A 22819-nucleotide genomic window follows, 5' to 3' on the forward strand; every position below is an offset into this window, starting at 1 on the left:
TCTGGTTTTCAATATAAAACTAGTTAATGGGATATTCCTAAATAGGAGGAACTAAACTACAACCAAGTTTCTGTGCAAACAAACAAAGGACAAAGGAAAGCCAGATGCCACAAGTGGTCACTAATTAACAATTAATTGTATATTTGTAATGGAACTGATGTTATTAAACCCCCTGCTAAGAACACCTGATAACCTCACATGTAGCTGATTAAAATATGATAATAAATCTGTTTCTTCTCAATAGTAAAGAAAACAAACATCCTTGGAAAATCCTAAAATAATGACTACTGAGTGTAATGGAAATCAAACTATGTATAAACTTATATACATATTTTATTTAATTAGTTTAATATTGTTTTCAAAAGAAAATAATTCATTGTTAAAATTATTTAGTTGCAAGTGAGTTAATATCTTGTTCATTTTCTTTACTTTTTCATTAATTCTAGGCTTCCCTGATTGTTTTGTGCTGAATTTAATCTTATTTTCATATACATAATTGTACATAGGATCAACTTGGCTTAGCAAATATTGCTACATTTTCTGGCGTTAACTGTTCTTCAATATAAACTTTCATATCACAATTAAGTCCTTTCTCCTTTAAATACTCTACTCTTCCATAGTCAATAAGTCTTTTACACTTTCTCCCAATTTCTTCTCTCTGTTTGGTTGATAAATTCAATTCTGGTCTGGAAAACAAAATGTATAGACTGAGCTTTATAAATCTTTAAAATTAATTATTAATACATATATAAGAATTTTTAATTAAGTTTTTAGCTCATCAGGCTAATATGCGGCCTTGTGAGCTATTGTCATCGCTTTCTTAATTGGTACAAAAGTGTATCTGTTGTTCATCCATTGTTTAATAGATAATCTACATTTTCGTTAGCCAATTTAACTTGGTAGGAACAGTATATCGAAGATGCTTTATTTTTTACAATCAAATTCTATAATATGGAACAACAAATCTGTAAATTATCAAATAGAATGGTAGCTAGTCTTCTGTTTAGTTGATTGTTTATGTTTCACGTCACTTTCAGCACTGTTAGCTATATCGTGGCGCTGCCAGTTTTTATTGGTGGAGTAATAAGGAGTGCCATGAGAGAATCACCAACCTTATGCAGGAAAACTTGCAATTCTAGTCAATTAAGATGTGAGTCAATTTCAACTGCCAAGTGCAGGGTTCAAACTAACAACCTCAGTGTTGACAGGGTAGTGATACAGTAGATGTACTACTTAAGACTACTCTGCCACAAAGGCTACTACACAACCTCAGTGTTGACAGGCTAGTGATACAGTAGATGTACTACTTAAAGACTACTCTGCCACCAAGGCTACTACACAACCTCAGTGTTGACAGGCTAGTGATACAGTAGATGTACTACTTAAGACTACTCTGCCACAAAGGCTACTACACAACCTCAGTGTTGACAGGCTAGTGATACAGTAGATGTACTACTTAAGACTACTCTGCCACAAAGGCTACTACACAACCTCAGTGTTGACAGGCTAGTGATACAGTAGATGTACTACTTACGACTACTCTGCCACCAAGGCTCCTACACAACCTCAGTGTTGACAGGCTAGTGATACAGTAGATGTACTACTTAAGACTACTCTGCCACAAAGGCTACTACACAACCTCAGTGTTGACAGGCTAGTGATACAGTAGATGTACTACTTAAGACTACTCTGCCACCAAGGCTCCAACACAACCTCTGTGTTGACAGGCTAGTGATACAGTAGATGTACTAATTAAGACTACTCTGCCACCAAGGCTCCAACACAACCTCTGTGTTGACAGGCTAGTGATACAGTAGATGTACTACTTAAGACTACTCTGCCACCAAGGCTCCAACACAACCTCTGTGTTGACAGGCTAGTGATACAGTAGATGAACTACTTAAGACTACTCTGCCACCAAGGCTCCTACACAACCTCAGTGTTGACAGGCTAGTGATACAGTAGATGTACTACTTAAGACTACTCTGCCACAAAGGCTACTACACAACCTCAGTGTTGACAGGCTAGTGATACAGTAGATGTACTACTTAAGACTACTCTGCCACAAAGGCTCCTACACAACCTCAGTGTTGACAGGGTAGTGATACAGTGGATGTACTACTTAAGACTACTCTGCCACAAAGGCTCCTACACAACCTCAGTGTTGACAGGGTAGTGATACAGTAGATGTACAACTTAAGACTACTCTGCCACCAAGGCTACTACACAACCTCAGTGTTGACAGGGTAGTGATACAGTAGATGTACTACTTAAGACTACTCTGCCACCAAGGCTCCCATACAACCTCTGTGTTAACAGGCTAGTGATACAGTAGATGTACTACTTAAGACTACTCTGCCACCAAGGCTACTACACAACCTCAGTGTTGACATGGTAGTGATACAGTAGATATACTACTTAAGACTACTCTGCCACCAAGGCTACTACACAACCTCAGTGTTGACAGGCTAGTGATACAGTAGATGTACTACTTAAGACTACTCTGCCACCAAGGCTACTACACAACCTCAGTGTTGACAGGCTAGTGATACAGTAGATGTACTACGTAAGACTACTCTGCCACCAAGGCTCCTACACAACCTCTGTTTTGACAGGCTAGTGATACAGTAGATGTACTACTTAAAGACTACTCTGCCACCAAGGCTATTACACAAACTCAGTGTTGACAGGCTAGTGATACAGTAGATGTACTACTTAAGACTACTCTGCCACCAAGGCTACTACACAACCTCAGTGTTGACAGGCTAGTGATACAGTAGATGTAATACTTAAAGACTACTCTGCCACAAAGGCTCCTACACAACCTCAGTGTTGACATGGTAGTGATACAGTAGATATACTACTTAAGACTACTCTGCCACAGAGGCCCTTCTTCAGTTTAGTAATGATTCATTAAAGAATACTTGTAGATACAATTGTATACCATCATACATCCCTCATTAACAGACTTATGAAGAATATTGGTCTTCAACATGGTAACTTCTATGTCATTTGGTCTCTGGTGGAGAGTTGTCTCATTGGCAATCATACCACATTTTCTTATTTCTATATTATACATTTTTTTTGCTAAAATTTAACAAAGTGGTTATCTACCAGGAAATAAATGCTTCCCCTAACCTTTTAAAGGACATCTGTTCTAAGTTATTGGATCTATCTTCTGTCTCAGAATCTGAAGATTCTGTATCAGCTGTGTTCACATTTCCATCCAATGGTGAATTGTCTTTTTCTTTACTTTTCAAATTGTCAGAATAGGCTAGTGTCTTTTCTTCTTGTTGACTGTTGTCAGAAACAATGCTTGATACTGCTTCCTGATGCAATTTGGTCTTTTCAACTGACAGTTTTGAACAGTCAGTTGATATACCCTGAGATTTGTTCATTTCATCAACAGATTTCCAGCCAGTCCATGTTGCTGCTGTCCAACTACTTAATTTACATAAAATTCTAAAGTCTCTGATCGACAAACTGTTTTTTTGAAAGAAAGCCTTGCCAACATATGGTTTCCATTGACAACGATGATGACAACATAAAGCTATGGATAGTCCTCCTAACTTTTTGCTGTTAATGTAAAAACATAACAATTTTATATGACTTTATATACATTTCCATGAAATTTTTAAAATGATAAGATTTAATATTTAAAAAAACAAAAAATAAAAGATCAGAACTGAAGAGGAGTTTCAGAAACTATAGGTTTCCAAAAAATAAAGCTTTGAGTCCATGCTTTGGTAAGGGAAACTTAAAAATAATTTGGACCGAAAAATAAAATAGGTGCACAATGTCATAAAGAATCAGAGTAAGTTTCATTAATTTATGGGATTTAAGTTTGGGGGAATACAAGTGTCTTCTAAAGTGTTCAGATAGGTATACCAAAGTCCATGTCACCCCAAAAATTATTCAGATGAAGAAATAATATAGGAGGTGCAAAAGTACATTATGTGAATAAGGTTATCAAAAGTTTCACAAAATTCTGCAAAGCGGTTCTGGAGCAGATGCAGAAACAAAAGTGGGATAGCAGGAAAAACAAATGAACGAACCGATGGATGAACAGATGGATGGACTCCCCATCTGTATATACCACTCGCCACAGAAAGTGGGGGTTATAAATATTGAATTGGCAGATAAGGCCATTTCAGACAGGCATCTAGTTTTAAATTGCTAGATGCCAAATCAATAAAATTTCTCCTTCTTAAAATAAATTATCAGAAAATAATCTTGTATATCTGTTTACAAGAAAATGATCTATAATTTGCAACATAACATCTATAGAAATTCCTTTCAACAAAAAAAGGTGTAATTTTCATCTATCAATGTTCAGTACACAGTTGCTTAAATACAGCAAGATAATACATTTTAAAATAGGATAAATTTCTGCAAAATAATAGAACTAATTACCATTTATCATTTTTTGACTTCTTTTCTACAGGTTCATCACCATCTACTTCTGTTGTTAATGTATGAGTTACACAACGAACTGCCAAATCTGGAGAAAATTTCAAATACATTTAATACATTTTATAATCCACAATGTTAGTTTTTCACATTTTTAAGTTATTATATGTATAATATCTCCTAAAACTGTTAATATTAAACAAAATTTGAAGCAAATTATCTTTTTGGATAAAGCCTTGGCTTATATCTAAATATAAATGATTGATATAATTTGGACACTTTAGTGCTAAGAAGGTCACTAGTGATGTCACTATGATGTCATGAACTTGTGGAAATTGACATATTTGACCTTCAATGGCCGTTTTACACAATAGATTTGGGATGAAATAAATATGAGCCAAGGCTTTCCCCAAAAAGATATTTTACACACATTAACATCTTTTTAAAGAAAAAATACATCTTGAAGCAAAATATATTTAAGAAATAATTCTTTCATGCCATGCTCTATGCTCATTTTAACATTGGTAGGCATTATATATGTCAATATCTTTATACCGAGGTGTAAAATGTTGACAAATAAAATGCCTAGTCATGTTAGCACTGCCTCATTAGTGTTTACCTATTGATTATAATACAATGTGTACTATTTACCTGTAGCACTGCCTCATTAGTGTTTACCTATTGATTATAATACAATGTGTACTTTTTACTTGTAGCACTGCCTCATTAGTGTTTACCTATTGATTATAATACAATGTGTACTATTTACCTGTAGCACTGCCTCATTAGTGTTTACCTATTGATTAAAACACAATGTGTACTATTTACCTGTAGCACTGCCTCATGAGTGTTTACCTATTGATTATAATACAATGTATACTATTTACCAGTAGGACTGCTTCATTAGTGTTTACCTATTGATTATAATACAATGTGTACTATTTACTTGTAGCACTGCCACATAAGTGTTTACCTATTGATTATAATACAATGTGTATTATTTACCTATAGCACTGCCACATAAGTGTTTACCTATTGATTATAATACAATGTGTATTATTTACCTGTAGCACTGCCACATAAGTGTTTACCTATTGATTATAATACAATGTGTACTATTTACTTGTAGCACTGCCTCATTAGTGTTTACCTATTGATTATAATACAATGTGTACTATTTACCTGTAGCACTGCCTCATTAGTGTTTACCTATTGATTATAATACAATGTGTACTATTTACCTGTAGCACTGCCTCATTAGTGTTTACCTATTGATTATAATACAATGTGTACTTTTTACTTGTAGCACTGCCTCATTAGTGTTTACCTATTGATTATAATACAATGTGTACTATTTACCTGTAGCACTGCCTCATTAGTGTTTACCTATTGATTATACCACAATGTGTACTATTTACCTGTAGCACTGCCTCATGAGTGTTTACCTATTGATTATAATACAATGTATACTATTTACCAGTAGCACTGCTTCATTAGTGTTTACCTATTGATTATAATACAATGTGTACTATTTACTTGTAGCACTGCCACATAAGTGTTTACCTATTGATTATAATACAATGTGTATTATTTACCTGTAGCACTGCCACATAAGTGTTTACCTATTGATTATAATACAATGTGTATTATTTACCTGTAGCACTGCCACATAAGTGTTTACCTATTGATTATAATACAATGTGTACTATTTACTTGTAGCACTGCCTCATTAGTGTTTACCTATTGATTATAATACAATGTGTACTATTTACCTGTAGCACTGCCTCATTAGTGTTTACCTATTGATTATAATACAATGTGTACTATTTACCTGTAGCAATGCCTCATTAGTGTTTACCTATTGATTATAATACAATGTGTACTATTTACTTGTAGTACTGCCACATAAGTGTTTACCTATTGATTATAATACAATGTGTACTATTTACCTGTAGCACTGCCACATAAGTGTTTACCTATTGATTATAATACAATGTGTACTATTTACTTGTAGCACTGCCTCATTAGTGTTTACCTATTGATTATAATACAATGCGTACTATTTACCTGTAGCACTGCCTCATTAGTGTTTACCTATTGATTATAATACAATGTGTACTATTTACCTGTAGCACTGCCTCATTAGTGTTTACCTATTGATTATAATACAATGTGTACTATTTACCTGTAGCACTGCCTCATTAGTGTTTACCTATTGACTATAATACAATGTGTACTATTTACCTGTAGCACTGCCACATAAGTGCTTACCTATTGATTATAATACAATGTGTACTAGTTACCTGTAGCACTGCCTCATTAGTATTTACCTATTGATTATAATACAATGTGTACTATTTACCTGTAGCACTGCCACATAAGTGTTTACCAACAGCAACGACAGGATTACCACTTCCTGATATAGTATTTACTTTACCTAATAAATAAAATAAGTCACAAACAGAATTACTATTACCAGTTAAACAATGTATTTAAGGCTGTTCCAGAATCATATGTATGGGGGAGGGGTCAAAAGGTACTACAGTCATATTTGATGGATGGTGAATAGTTAAGGGAGATTACCAGATCAATAACAGGAAATAATCAATAAAAATGGTATGCATCGCTGGGTAAAATTTAAAGGACCTTCCAACCCCCAAACATTTATTTCTGGAACAGCCCTTTGCTACAATAAATTATTTTTAAGATAAAATTGCAAAATACCAGAACCACTTTTTTACTCGAGCCTCTTTGTACCATTGAACATTGCTAGCTTAAGTGTTCATAAACAATTGTAACATTTTCAATACAAAAAAAAATTTTGAATGAATAAAAGGAGATGTCATAAGAGACAATGACCTAATAACACAAAAACCAAAAGATATCTAGTGGTCAATATACAGTCTTTAACAATATACAGGTGCCTATACAATATGTAAATCATTAAATCACCCCAAGTCTAAAGAAAATTCAATAGATAAACGGAGACCATCAAAGATCTGCAATCAACAACAAATTCTCTAAATGACAAAACATGTTACAGCTACAGACAACCCTTAACTGCAATCAACAACAAACTCTCCAAATGACAAAACATGTTACAGCTACAGACAACCCTTGACAAGAATCCTACTTGGGACAGGCAGATGAACATGTGGTTGGTTGAAAAAAAAAAATGTCATTAGATCTCTACCCTCCCCCTTTTAATCTTGAATCCAAAACTGACAAGTTACAAAAAAGATTGCAAAACAAAATTCAGTATAGAATAGGCTGTATAATGACAAAAAACATGATTAAAAAAAAACAAAAAATACACCAATAAAAAATATTTAAATTATGGTTTGCTTCAAGTTAGCAATTCAGTTTTATTCCTATAATATTTCAAAAGTCAAAAATGCCATCAAAATGAAACATGTGTCTATTATCACTGTACCATCAATATTCAGTGTTGCACTAGAATCCACAAAAATTTGAAGAATATTTTTTATCCACGTTGGGGGTTTCAACATGAAATAATGGTACAGACATGCAGCTGGAATTTCAAGAGCACCCCCATTCATATATTAAAGTTTTGTGAATATCAAAACCCATAAATGTATTTCATCACAAAATCATAACCCATTCATATATTACTCAGTTATCACATATTCTTTACCTTGGTGAAGTTGCAACCCATTGATATATTTGAATTAATAAAAAAGTGACCCATTCCAGTATCACGTCTTTGTATACCTTCATATAGGAAGTGACCCCCCCCCCCCCCCCCCATGATTTTAGCATTCTAGGAGCTCTGGCAATTTGTTGTTCAGACAAACCCTTAATCTGAACATTCTTAAAGTCTTAAAAACAAGAGGAAATTTTAGCTTTAAAAATGAGAAACTGGTATATTGGTGATGACTTCTAGGTAGATTAACTGTATATCGCCATCTCAGATTGTAAAATAGCAGTACACACTCTTATTTCTTTGCTTTAATATGCAACTTTTGAGACAGATTGGCAATTGATGTGTTAGACTGTTAATTTGAATAAAGAAAAATAATTGATTTATTGCATTATTTGACTGTTTTAACAAATACCATATATTTGTTTATGTTTGAATCATTTTTTCAACATAGACATTCAAGGGTAGATAACTCTAATAGTAAAAATTTTATAAAGGAATGTTACAGAAATTATTATTTATTTACTTGTAGCAAGAAAACAAGTTCGGTGACACCCTTTTTTATTTTTATTTCAAATTCTATTTCATAAGAGTGTATTTTTCATGAACAATACAATACGACTTTTAGCTTGAAAAATAGCACAGTGACACATATTTTTTTTTTTTTTTAAAAAGCATGGTAAAATATACATTTTGGCAAAGTATAAAAAAATGCTATCCGAGGAAATATATATCAATAATCCACCTTAAGTTTTTGTAGTCTAGCAAAGCCACTGATAATAAAATCTATACCTAGATGAAGATGCTCAATGTCAATTCTGATCCTCTCAAACTTTGGTCCTTTATCGTCCCACTTATGGAAATTGTCAGCCTACAAATATATTATGGGGAAATGTAAACTTATTATGAGAAAATCTAATGGTTGACTAAATTATGGCTTTAAAACATGAGACAAGGTTTCCTAAAAAAGTTATACCCAGATGATTGTTAGCATATTACTGTAAAATTGTTAAAACACATTATTTTGGTGAAACCTTTAAAATGACATTAATCTAAAATGCAAATATTTATAATTAACAGTGAAATAGTACCTGAATATCATCAATAAGGTTTTTAAGATATTTTTCACATTTACATATGATAATGTACATAGATAATAACCTACCTTGTATCTACAGGTACCCCTGTCAACCAATATATAGTTACAGTTGTCATTCACCTCCCCAGCTTTTTGTACCCAATGAGACAGCATACCTTAACAAAAATATTTTCAGTGATCATTATCAAAGTGAATGCAGTTATCTATGATACATAGAGACAAAAAAAAATGGTCAAAAGTACAATACTGTACTTATATGGTCTTGGAATTTTTATTCTTTCTTCAACAACATTTGACAAAGACCTTTCAGGTCAAATTATTGGGCCCCCATTTTCTGTCTTTTAACTTTTCTATTTTTCTGTTTTTAAGATCAGCTCCTTTACCTTTGAGTCATTAATGGTGGTACCTTTGACCACTTCTTTATTTTCACATTTTTGTCTTGTAACTATTTCACAACAATTATTTTGTAATTTAGGTTACACAGCTTTCGTTTTTTTCAAATGACAAGGTATTAGTTGTGAAGTTTGTTTTTTTTTAGAATGAAGCTCAAAATAAATAACTACCGGTAAGTTAATAGGTATTACAATTACTGTTATATCTACAAAACCATAACATAGGATGCACTCTTGTTTATCTTTATACTGGAATATGGCAGTGTGCATTCATTTACATCTTACTTTATATAGGAATAGAAAACAATATAATATTTGAAAGCTTTTGTTCTGCAAGATGTCATGTTGTTTACTCAACACTGTTCTTCCACATGTCTGGATAAATTAATGTGCATGTGACAAATCTAGACTCTTACCTTTGCCTGCTCCAAGTTCAACAAAAGTCATAGCATCTTTAATCAACCCCATTTTATCCAAATGTCCAATTAAAGAGGCCTAAAATATATTAAAACAAATGACATTATGAATAGCGCTTCAAAGAACATACGGTAACCTGTGTTGAGAAATTTATAAAAGATTTTCAACATCCTTTAATTAACCTATCTTTAAGTTTAACTGGAATGATATCATTAATAGATTGTTAGATCAATTTTTTCTATGTCGCACAGCCATAAAAATGACATTTTTTTAAGAGTTAAGAAGCATGCTGGATATTTAAGGTAGAGAGAAGTATGATAAATACCTGTTGTTTTCTATGCCTGATAGCAGGAATCCCATAAGAACTGTTACAGAGTTCTTCCTCCAGACAGGTGTGAGACAAAATCTCTGATGGAATCTTTATATGTTCTGAAGTATTAGTTCAAAATAAATTGTCATTTAACACTAAGTAAGGAACGTTTGTATGCAAAATGACGCATCACAAATAAATTGCAATAATATTTGGCAGTGGTAACATTTGCACTGCAACACAATATACATGATATAATTATATTGTTCTGTTATAAGAGTAAAAATTGGTATATAATATAACTAGAGGCTCTTAAGAGCCTGTGTCGCTCACCTTGGTCTATGTGCATATTCAACAAAGGACACTCTCCAACATTGAAGACAAGAATAGAATTCATAAGAAAAATCTCTGTTTTGTTGATCGTGTATTGCTGATCATTTAATCTGTTTAGTTTCTCTCTGTCTTCTTTAGTTTTTGCTCAAAACACAAAAGAGGGTAAAAAAAATCCTTATTTAAGGGGCTGGGCAATCACTCCTATAAAGAGTGACAGCCTACTACCTTTAAAATTATCAGCAAAATGTGACTTGTTTGTAGATCGGACGATTTCCTCTAAATTGTAGAACTTGTCTTGCTGATCATTTTTGCAATTTAATGTTTCTCTTTATCTATTATAGTTTCAAGATAATAGGCAAAAAACAAAAAAAAATGGTAAAATTTGTCATTTAAGGGCAATAACTCCTGTAAGAAGTCGTCTGACAATTTTGACGTAAATGGACAGTTGGAAGAGCTCAACATTCTAAACATTTTTTGCCTTCGTCAGATTTTTTCTATTCATAACGGTTTTCAAATAATAGACAAAACTTGCATTTTAACTCTATGTTTTATTTTTAGCCATGTCGGCCATGTTGGTTGGCAGGCGGGGTCATCGTACACATTTTTTACACTAGATACCCTAAAGATGATTGTGGCCAAGTTTGGTTAAATTTGTCTCAGTAGTTTCAAAGGAGAAGATTTTTGAAAAAGATTACAATAAAATGCTTTGCTGAGCGCAGCCAGATACAACCGCAGAGGTCTAACCCTGAACAGTTGGGTCAAGTTTGGACACAATATTCAAGCTTGATACTGTCTGAATTTGGATTGTGATCAAATTTTTGACATAATATAGGTTTCTGACACAAAAAAATGTGGTCAAAGATCTTAAAAATTTGAAATGGGACATTTAATTTACCTAGAATGGTCTGATATCCAAAATCTAACAACATGGTTAGATTCAGCATATAAAAAAAAACACCCAAAATTTAATTTTAGTTGAAATCAAACAAAGTCTAATTTTAGACCCTTCAAACCTTAATATGGACCTATTTGAAAACAGGGCCCAAAATAAATAAATGGAGAATGTGTCCCCATGAACACAGATGATGCCCCCGCTTGCATACAACATTATAAAGGGACATAACTCAAGAACAATAAAAGTGACGCTACCCAAATTTCTACTTGATCTTAGTTTTGTGGCAATAAGTATTGTGTATAGGTTTCATGTTTGGTTGGGGCAAACTTAAGTTACAGACCGAAAACTAAAAATTTTGCAATTTTTCGATTTATAACTGGGCATACACTACCCAAATTCAACTTGATCTGTGTTTTATCAGTTTTAAATTTTTAAAAATTACTTGAACAATAACATCATTGATACTTTTAGAAAAAAAAATGAAAATGTAAAGGGGCATAACTCTAGAACAGTAAAAGTGACGCCACCAAAATTCAAGCTTGATCTGTGTATTGTGGCAATAAGCATTGTGTATAAGTTTCATAACATTTGGTTGATCGGTCGTTATTTAATGATGTCATAATACATGTGATGTCACAATTTTTCCTTTAAAACCTCATGTGCATTTCTCACTGATAAAGGGTTTTCACAGAAATACATCTAAAAAACCTTTTTTTTTTAAATAGAATTATGTGAAAAAACAAATTTTGAAAATGTGTACTTCATTGCACTCTAATTACATGATAAAAATGACATTCACAGTAGTTAAGAGTGGATTCTATAGTTTAAAATACCGATTTCCACTGGTTAAAATATTTAAGTATTTTGGTGTCTTTTTTATGAAATCTACATTTTTGCATAATTTCTCAGTCAAAATGCACTTTTAGGCTCCAGAAATTTTTATTGAATGCTTTAACAGGGTCTGTGTATTGTAATTTAAGGTTATCATCAAATGTTTTGTCCATATTATGACTAGTGAAGGTATATTGGGAAGAAATAATTATACATACACATTGTATTAAAAATAAATAGATAAAGCGATAAAAGGGTCATTACCTTATAGTGCTGAAACAAATTTATTTTTTTTTCAGAAATGGACAAAAATACACAGATTTATTCAGAAAGTCATACCGATGAAGACCACACAAGAATATTTGGAAAAATCAGAACTATGGATTTCAATATGGGTCAATATCCCTAATGCGCCTCAAAATGAGGAACTCAAAAGTTGTGTGTAAACAAAAAATCTCTGTGTAACACTACAAACCAGTAAAAGTCAGAAATGGCCTATATTTGTACTCGACTGTACTGATTTTTACTCGACCAGTCTGAATTGGTCTGAAATTTACTTGATAATACTTGACTGTAGTCTGAACCATACTTAACAGTCTAAACTTGTACTCGACCTTTACTCGACCAGCACTTAACCATTTTATTTTCGTCTGAACCATGCTCAACCTAGTCTGAACCATGCTCGACCTAGTCTGAACCATACTCGACCTAGTCTGAACCATACTCGACCTAGTCTGAACTATACTCGACTAAGTCTTAACCAACCTAGACCTAATTTTTGTATCTATCTATTGTATTTCATCAATTTAGGAACTTTTTTTAACAGCTATTTCCCCTGGCTAGAAATTTGAACAACAATTTGAAATTTAAAATGTATTCAATATGGCATTGAAACCAAAATTTCACAATAAACATAATATAAATTCAACACCATATTTATCAACACTTACATATATATATATCACCTTTAGAATAAAAATAAAACAAGCTGATCAAATAATCTCAAAACTGAATTGTGACTAATATTTTCAATGTTATTCAAATTTTTTGAATGTTTCAGATATATTTTACGGTTACTGGACAATTTTCACCATTTACCTAAGCCTTGTATAGATTTATGGTGTCAGTTGTGTTTAGTTAATAATACAGTGAACATTTTTTTTATTAAAATATATCTAAAATAGTATACAAAGCAACTTAATAAATTTTAAAAATCACACCTTTGTTTTGTAAAACCAAGAATTTAATATAATCATGATAATAGAACTTCCATAGCAATCCTTGATAACCATTTAAGAAGGAAATGTGTTCCAAAGTTGCAGAAAAAATTTATTTCAATTAAATTTAAATAACTTTTATCAAAATTAAAGACATGGCATACAAGAAGCACTTTAATAAGGTTTAATTACCTCAGTACATGTGTGTTTTACAGGTAAAAAGAAAGCCCTTTTTTTCTTAAACTCGTGTATTACTTATCTAGTGAATTCAAAAGGCCTTGCGATTTAAGTTTTACAGGATGTTGCAATTTTTTAATGAATGCTAATTAGAAATTAATACTCTCTGACCAGGTGTGATCTTTTTAATGAGTTTGCCCCAAGCAGGAGGTATTACTTTATACTTTACCACTAATCAGAAGAAAAATTTTATCTATTTCTTTAATTCTTTTATCCCTTTTTGATATATATTATATATAATATATCCCAAACTATAATAAGAATAGATATATTTCTAATATAAGGTTAAACAATTTCAGTGATTTTTTGGCTGTTGTTACCTCATTAAAAAGATAGTTATATAACTATTGTACGAACCATGAAACTTATATAGTTTTTCTTTAGGATTTTAGGAAAATTAAGTTAAAAAAAAAAAAAACACATGCCAAACAAGAAGCATTTTATTACCCTCTTTTTTTTTTACAAAACTCTAAAACTTTAAAATTAATATAATTAAATTATTATATAAAATAATTTAATTTAACTATCTCTATTTGATAAATCTGAGAATCATGTAAGGATGTAAAAATATGTTTTTATATATATCTTTATTTTATTGTGGCTGTTGTCATGTCAGAAAGAAAGAAATTAATTTTAACAGCTAAATTTTAAAAAAAAGTATAGGGTTTTTTGGTCAAGTATGGTTCAGACTGGTCGAGTATTGTTCAGACCTTTGGTCGAGTATGGTTTAGACTGAAAAAATTGGTCGAGTACAGATCGAGAATGGGTTAAGACTGTTTCAGACTGGTTGAGTAATAGTTCAGACTATTTTCAATGGCAAAGATAAGGGTCAAGTACAAATCAGTACGGTCGAGTATGGTTAAGACTGGGGTCGAGTAATGTTGAGTAAAATTCAGACCAATTCAGACTGGTCGAGTAAAAATCAGTACAGTCAAGTACAGATATAGGCCATTTCAGACTTTTACTGGTTTGTAGTGTAATGATATTTGACACGTTTCTATGATAAACAAGTGACTGAGCTTAACCATTTGTGTTGATTTAGAAAGAAGGGGAACAAAGAATAAATGTGTAAAAACTATGGAGCTATTAATGGGTTCAAAGTATTAAATTTTCAAAGAACTTATTGTGTTAAAAAAGGGATTTTTTAACACGAGGAGCCGCATCACAAAAGGATTTTCGGGGTTTGCTAATTTACGGAAAAAGTAATCTCACTTCGTACCCCGAAAATTTAACCACATATGTGAAAATGTCTCATCTACGAAACGAGCCATCATACATATCCAAGTTAACGATATGGACTGAGCAACAGAAGAAATCGTTACCATTACCGCCTATGGAGAAAAAATTGCAAACATTGACCCAATTGAAGATTTCTTGCTATTGCCCAATACTGTGCTATTGTGCAATAATTGTCTATTTCATGTAGTTTTAACTGATTATCTCTAGCGAGTGAGTTTTATACAGTACCATCATAAAGCTTGTTGATCTTTATAATCAACTGTTTCAGATCATCTGTTGGTATGTCAAGCAGTGAAAACTGAAAGATAATAAAACATGCTGCTGAATGCAGAACTAAATTGGGTGACATCAAATTACAATCAATGTACATGTATGATCTAACAATGATAAATCTCATACTATAAATGGGGAAATATTTGCAGCAGTCTTGTTATTTCCAATATTGAATGGTAAATATTCAAAAATGCCATTGTGAAATTCATATGTATTTGGTGTCTTTTTACATGCAACATTGGGAAAGTCCGAAAGTGGAAATAAAATCATAATGTATGTTACATTTTCTGTTCCTCAATATTTGTGTTTCATGTGGAAATTTTTTAATATTTTTCAAAATAACATGGACCTTTATTTTAGACTAGATGTGTCAGTAAGCCATGATTGCCCCACACCTGCAGCCTATTTATCAAATATACATTTCTGTGAATTCATATGAAAGGTGGGGTGTACCAGGGACATAAACTGGCAACACTGTGTTCATGGTTGTATTGTTTGGCTAATATGAAGAACTGTAAAATTTATTTTGTATTTTTTTGTTTATAATGTTGGTATTTAATGCCACTTTCAGCAACCTTGGCTATATCATGTATCGTTGGTATTTAATGCCACTTTCAGCAACCTTTGCTATATCATGTATCGTTGGTATTTAATGCCACTTTCAGCAACCTTGGCTATATCATTGAAGCCAGTTTTTATTGGCGGAAGAAATAGTACCCTGAGAGAACCGCCAACCTTCTGCAGAATAACAGGAAATCCTTATGCATTTGTTGAATGGAAAATAGAGATATATGATACATTATAAAATAGACTTTTGAGTCTATGAAAGGTTGTTCAATCGGGACGAAAGGTAAACTTGATCCTTAAGCCATTACTATACACTAATGTACCAAAGATGAGCTTGAGATCAGCATGTATTACAGAAAAAGTCTGAACAAGTACAATTTTATGAAACTTTTGAAGTCCAATGGCAATTATTCCATGAAGTGGGCCAACTGGAACAAAAATCAGAGACCTTACACTGTAAGTTGTCACATTTTTAATTTTCAAATGGAAAAGTACCACTCTTACAAACTATTGTTTTATGATCTGCTTATGTCAGTAAATGTATTATCCTTTTAGATATTTTATGTCTTAACCTACCTTGGCATCAAGATCTGCTTCATCTGTTTCACCAGAATTTATTCCTGGACAATGATAAGCCTGTAGAATATAACATAAACATATGAAACATGTTTACATTTAAAAGTAGTTCTGGGGTCTAATAATTCTAGAACTAAAATGAATGTTATACACTAACTGGAATTTGAAATATATTTGCATGATTGTTCAATCATATGAAGACATTTGTATTGAAGATTGACAATGGTGGTTATGTTTATCATCCGATTTGAACCAAATGAATTTTGGTAAAAATGAGAGAAGTCATTTTGGAGAAGATAAAATTGTGATTTTCTATAAGGTTTCAAAGGGAACAATGTGCCAACAATGCTATCCTGTTTACCACCCTATCAACATGAAGTGAGATCAGTTGAGTTTGTAAAGGGTCTTCAAATCATAAATTTTTTGAAGTTTCAAAACATTTAAAATAAAAGAAGAATGTGCCCACTTGTAAATATATGGCAAATTCAGCATTTTTTTCAGATTCAAACTTGATCTATGTTTGGTGGTACATATGTCATGTATGTAATAAGCATTGTGTATAAGTTTCATACATTTGGTTGAGGCAAACTAAAGTTAAAGTGCAGAAACAGCAAATTTAGCAATTTTTCCATTTATAAAGAGACACACATTGTAAACTCTAGAACGGTAAAAGTGACACCACCCAAATTAAAACTTGATCTGTGTTTGGCGGTATTAAGCATTATGTATAAGTTTTATTACATTTGTTTGAGGCAAACTAAAGTTAGATAAACCAAAACTAATTTTGGGACGTATGGAAGGACGTACGACCAAACATACAGACAAGGGTAAAACTTAATGCCCCCTCCACCTCGGCGGGGGCATAAAAAGATTGAGAACAGAATCAAAGATTGCCTTTAGTGGCCAATTTTTTCATCTGATCAGAGCCATTTGAGATTTATTACTAAAGTATGTTCTATACTACATTCCTGTAAAGTTTGCTTGAAATAGGCCAAATACATGTAGGTTCAGAGACAATTGGAAATGTATTTTTTCATATAGATTTAATGGGACCTATTAGCCCCTTAATTCAGGATGAAAACATTTTAATGTGATATGAAGACACACTTCTTTGTTCTAGATCAACATGCTGAGAAGAATTTTTTGTGTTCGTCCACAAAATTGCAGTCAATCTATAGTGACACATTATTCTGACTTCTGAGTTGACTGGTCTCTGCTCTTATTCCTAAATACTGGGTGAGAACCAGCAATTACCTATTTTAAAATCTATGGTTTGTACTAGCCAGGGATAAAACCAAAGACTTCCTACTTCCTGAGAGCAGGTTACCATTAGACAACTAAGGTAGATTATTAAAACAAATTAACTTACAGGTAAAACTCCTAGTTGCTTTCTACATTTCTTTAAATGCTTTGACAGCTGATCTTCATAGCAGGTACTGGAATATATATATGACGCCTTCTACTTAGTCGAGAAAAAACATGGTAGAAACATATACAAACATATCAAAATGAATTTTCTTTTATTTCTTGCCATGCTTGCTGTAAAAGAGTATAATCCGCACCCCTGCCTGACAATAACTTTTATGAAGTAAAAAACCAGCGATTAATGATGTCTGAATTCGGTAATGCTAATGTGCTTTAAAAAAATATCTATTCAATATATATAAGTAATAATAATTTTAAAGTTACTTTAACATGTTTAATACTAAAAATTATCATGATTATGTTTTAAATCATTGGAAAAAATAATAAATGACAATTTTTACTGAATAAGAGTATAAAGATATGACAGTAATTCACTCACTGCTTTGAGTCTACGGGACATATGATTCTTTTTCTGTCAGATGGTATCTGAAATGTGAAATAAAATTGAACTGTTCATTACATTTGTAGGTACATTTTACCTCATGTTTGATATAAATGATTATTCCAAACTTGTTTCAATATTACACATGTTAATTATTATGTTAATTTGCACACAATGTGAACAGGGCTCACACTACTTCAGAATCATAGGGAGAAGTGACTTCTCTTTTTGAAACTGAGAGGAGAAGTGGTGAGTTTTGAAAGAGAAGTGCTCGTTCGCTCGCGGTGCTACAATGTTTGGTTTTTACTATAATACAAAGGGCCATATGTATCTTTTTTTTTTTTACATTGTTCAATTTGTACCTGGGTATACAATTAAAGTAACAGTTCAAACTCAAAGTTGTTTAATTTTTTCATATCTTGTTGCACAATCATGTTAGTCCTCTTGTCAGAAAAAAACAATTAAATATCTGGCAAAAATAAAAAAGAATTTTTTTAATATAAAAAGGAAAAGAAAGTTGTTATATCAATTAAAATTCAATTAAAAAACTACTCTGTTATCATGTTTATGAAATAAGTATTTCTCATTAAAAAGATATATAAATTTAACAGTTAAGCTTGGACATAATATAATTATATTAGTGTAATAGTCCCAGAGTTGAGCAACTTTAATTTATAAATTGAAACAATGCATATACATGGAAATATATACATTAATCAAGTAGATCTAACCAAAAGTATGTTAATGCGTGTGGAATGCGTAATTTTTCCTTTTGGGATCAATTTACTTCGAATTCTGTCAGCTGTGCCATTCATGCATCCGTAGTCATTATCGTAAGAATCTGGATTTCGGTCATAGCTGTCCGTTCCCAATGAGTCCCGACTCCGATCCGTTGTTGTACAATAATTTGCCTAATAATTTCAATGGCGGACGAAGAAAATTTACAAAAATAAATGATGTTTGACACGCTATTTGGAAAGATATATGACATTTTTAATGCAATATATGGATAACAAATTTACTTCAGGCAAATTTCATCATGTTCTAATGAAGTAACAAACATATTTTGCCGAAAGTTAGAATGATTTGATGTACGCTCTCGAGTAACAAGTACCGGAAGTGATAAAAAAATTGTCTTTATGTGAAAATAACATGCAACCAACTTTAAAATCAATGCTTTAATCTCTTTTCTAAAGAAAATAAATTGTTTATGTCTTTGAATTTCTTTACTTTTAAATGAAAAATTGCTGTTTCATCGACTTGGTAAATATTGAATATTGCAGATGACGAAAGCAACTGAAAGCAAGTATCGTGAACAACAGGGCGACTAGATTTCGCTTTTCACGGTCGGGCAAAGCGAAGTGACGGACAGGAAAGTGACTTTGTCGCCCCAGTCGCCTGCTAGCGTGAGCCCTGGACTGAAGCTTTTTTGCCTGTTGGCTGCTCTCACTCACCGAAAAAGGTTCACATTGTGGCTCACGGCTGATATTTTACAATATCAATGTGTAGAAAACCCAAAAATCTATACATCTACATCATGTAAATGTACCAGAGCCCATTTTAAACCTTCAACACAAGATGGGAGCTATGGATTTTTCCAAAATCATCATAAACATGATAAAGGAGAATACAATTTTCAGCAAATTTGTATCAGATTACAACAGAAAGGAGCATTAGGTGACAATTTTGCAGCAAATTAGTATATCTGATTGCCACAAATTAAAACAAACATGCCACACTGTTCCTTTGAGATAAGAACAGCAATAAAAGCACTGTTCCTTTGCTTAATGTGTATTTTTGCTGTGCATGTACTGATTTTGTGTCATGGATGGATACTTGATATCCTTTTTTTTTCTATTATGCAAAATCCACAGGCACTTATTAAACTTGTTAGTTTAAACATATTTAATTGTTCAGAAACTAAAAAAACAGACAAATCACTAGTTTTACAACTTCATAATGTCTTCTCCGGTATTTAAATTTAATATTTAAACATGTTAAAAACCATAACTTTTTGGAGCTCATCAGGTTGCACCTGCCTCATATTATTCTAAGGATTTGGATTGGGAATGTTAATTGATGATATCCCTCCTAAAATGACTAGGGATGACAATTTTGTCAAAGACGTACTCATGGTATTCAGTACTTGCAAGCTTAAACAAGCTGTACTCAAGTACTTGCTTGGAAGCAATAAATTGAAGCCAATTCAGCTTGCTTGAATTACATTATGAGTACATGTTTTCTCCCGAATTTTGGTCTATACCACTATATATGCTATATGGAAAAACCTTCAACAACATGGCTGTGACAACACAGAGGCAATAAAACTCTTTCCGCTTGTCCTTTAATTTCCTTTCCTTACAGGATTGTTCTTAAAATATCATAAAGGAGCATATGATTTCCCACAAATTTGTAAAAAAGAGAGAAAAATGACACCAAAGGGGCATTCAAACATCATACTTTATATTTCAATAAAAACAGACAATAGATAGGTTCATTATGACATAATGAGTATGAGTTATTTCCCTTGGCTGCCATTTTGGAGGGGGTAAATAGTATATTACTGTGGATTCATTTATTTTCGTGGGTATCAATTTTCGTGGATAGAGCAAAAAAGGCATTTCGTGGGATATGTAAATTCGTGGTTCGCTGTTTCAAAAATAAAAAAAAAAATGTTTCAGATACGTAAATTCGTGGATCTCTGTATGAAGAATAGTTAAACAAAAGATAGTAGTTCATTGAAAATGTTTTGAATCTTCAAAATCCTCGCGTGGTCATTCTATGTTAAAGTGTTCATTTACAAGCGTGGACAAAGGCAACTAATGATTTGTTTGCTTTACAATTTATAATTTGTAGTTAGAATTTTATAAGGTATACAAAGGCCCTTTGATGTTCAACTGATTGAAAGTTATTTTTCCTAATCAAGACATAATAAGAAGTAATTAGAAAATGATCAAAAGTAAGAAACAAGCTAACGAAGTTTGCGATCCAAGCTGGAACCCAAGCCATACAACAATGATAAAATATACTCATCTCACGATTATGTTATATATACTCTGGGGAATATGATTCCCTCATAACAAATAATGTCGCTTCAACAGTGGTTAAAGTCCGGTAGTATTAAGGTGAAAGCTCCTGCCATGCAAGGCTTGCCCGATCCATCTCAATGCAGTACACAACGTGATGTTCTTGTAACCCAAGCAGCCAACGACGGTATTGACACGAATGAATTCTGCTACTAGCCTTCCAACTACTCCAACCAGAAAACGCAAACGGGGAGAATCAACACTACACTAGTAAACATCCGATTTATTTCAAATTTGTCGGGATTATTGTTCGTTGAATTCTTAAATTCGTGGTTTGCTGTGTCCGTCGAAAACCACGAAAATTGGTATACCACGAATAAAAATGAATCCACAGTATTTGACTTACCAAATTGAAACATGCTGTACAACCAAGCCTGATAAGAGATCCTTACTAGATCATAGTGATGAATCAAGCAAGGCTAATACAAATTAAAATTGTTCAGAAAACCAGTATTTCTAAAGTCTAGTGGTCAGTATAACAAGTTGAATTTGGCTGATTTATGAAGGAATTTGTGCACATACATATAGACCTCCAACATGGCAACAAAAGGGAAATATCTCTTGAACAAATTATTTCAATTGAAATCTATCAATAATGATGGCCAATTTTTTTTAAAAAGACGTCACGAAAGGACAAACAACAGTAAAGTTAATAAATTCACATAGAAAACTAAATACTGAGCAACATGGACCCCACCAAAATCAGGAGTGAACTCAGGTGCTCCAGAATGGTAAGCAGTACATGTATCTGCTCACATGTGGCACCTGTACGGTTGTTCAAGTAAGTAAAAAATCCAGTAATAAGCCGCTTTCCTTAATGTCACAAAACGTCAAAAGAGAAGATAAGGTCTGGATTGTGGTTTGATAAATGGAGCATATCCGTAGTCATATGTGACTAAGATATTCCATATATTAATGATCCAGCAAACCATGATTGCGTCTGTAAAAGTTTTGAACTGTTAACTTGAAGGGATGACAGAGGAGTATTACTATTAGATCTAATACCAGCAACTTTTGTTTATCTGACTGTCACTACCGAAAAGTATAATAATCAGTAAAACAAACATGGACAGCTCTTCAGGGCTCATCATGTAGCACCATGCTCATATTATTACTGACACAAAAGCAATAATAGTCAGTCGATATGGTCAGACATGCTTTTTTTAAAAGCTAATAGCTGTAGCTTTTTGCTTCATATTGACAACACCTTATTTAAAACGTGTTGATACTAACACCAAGAAGACCCGTGTGTTCTGCACAATATTTCTGTCCTGAATTTGGTTTAAATCTGCAAAATCTTCTTTTCTTTTCTAAGAAAAACGAACAGTGCCCATCTGTCATTTCCACGTGCCGGAAGTAAATAACAAATCACTGAACCGCAATGAATTTTGTTTACACTTTTGTAAAAGACAATAAGAAATAAGATTCATGATTAAATACTATACTTTATAGTTTATACTTTACTTTAA

General features: G+C 32.5%; 2 protein-coding genes and 1 long non-coding RNA gene across 10 annotated transcripts in view; 1 reads left to right on the forward strand and 2 right to left on the reverse strand.

Annotated features, from left to right (window-relative positions):
• LOC127710138 (uncharacterized) overlaps nt 1-22819 on the reverse strand; it is a 304241-nt gene that overhangs the window by 269375 nt on the left and 12047 nt on the right. The gene's annotated exons all lie outside the window — the stretch shown is intronic.
• Nucleotides 1-22819, forward strand: part of LOC127709649 (uncharacterized) — a 479059-nt gene that overhangs the window by 55495 nt on the left and 400745 nt on the right. The window lies entirely within an intron of this gene.
• Nucleotides 316-22731, reverse strand: LOC127709841 (tRNA:m(4)X modification enzyme TRM13 homolog). Its single transcript, XM_052215507.1, has 13 exons — nt 22584-22731; nt 18262-18308; nt 17827-17893; nt 16458-16517; nt 15270-15339; nt 10305-10408; nt 9979-10057; nt 9237-9325; nt 8864-8942; nt 6773-6847; nt 4414-4501; nt 3139-3576; nt 316-686 (listed from the first exon to the last, which is right to left on the reverse strand). The coding sequence occupies exons 1-13, from the start codon at nt 22689-22691 to the stop codon at nt 509-511; spliced, it is 1482 nt and encodes a 493-aa protein (XP_052071467.1). The 5' UTR covers nt 22692-22731; the 3' UTR covers nt 316-508.

The sequence above is a fragment of the Mytilus californianus genome, unplaced genomic scaffold, assembly GCF_021869535.1.
Source record: "Mytilus californianus isolate M0D057914Y unplaced genomic scaffold, xbMytCali1.0.p SCAF_1, whole genome shotgun sequence".
NCBI lineage: Eukaryota > Metazoa > Mollusca > Bivalvia > Mytilida > Mytilidae > Mytilus > Mytilus californianus.

Excerpts from the sequence above, each read along its gene's own strand:
- LOC127709841 (XM_052215507.1), bottom strand. The coding sequence starts at position 22,691 with ATGACAGATGGGCACTGTTCGTTTTTCTTAGAAAAGAAAAGAAGATTT. Across the intron at positions 15,340-16,457 it reads AAGCAGATCTTGATGCCAAG|TTTTCACTGCTTGACATACC; the intron begins GTAGGTTAAGAC and ends ATTATCTTTCAG. Across the intron at positions 9,326-9,978 it reads TGAACTTGGAGCAGGCAAAG|GTATGCTGTCTCATTGGGTA; the intron begins GTAAGAGTCTAG and ends ATTTTTGTTAAG.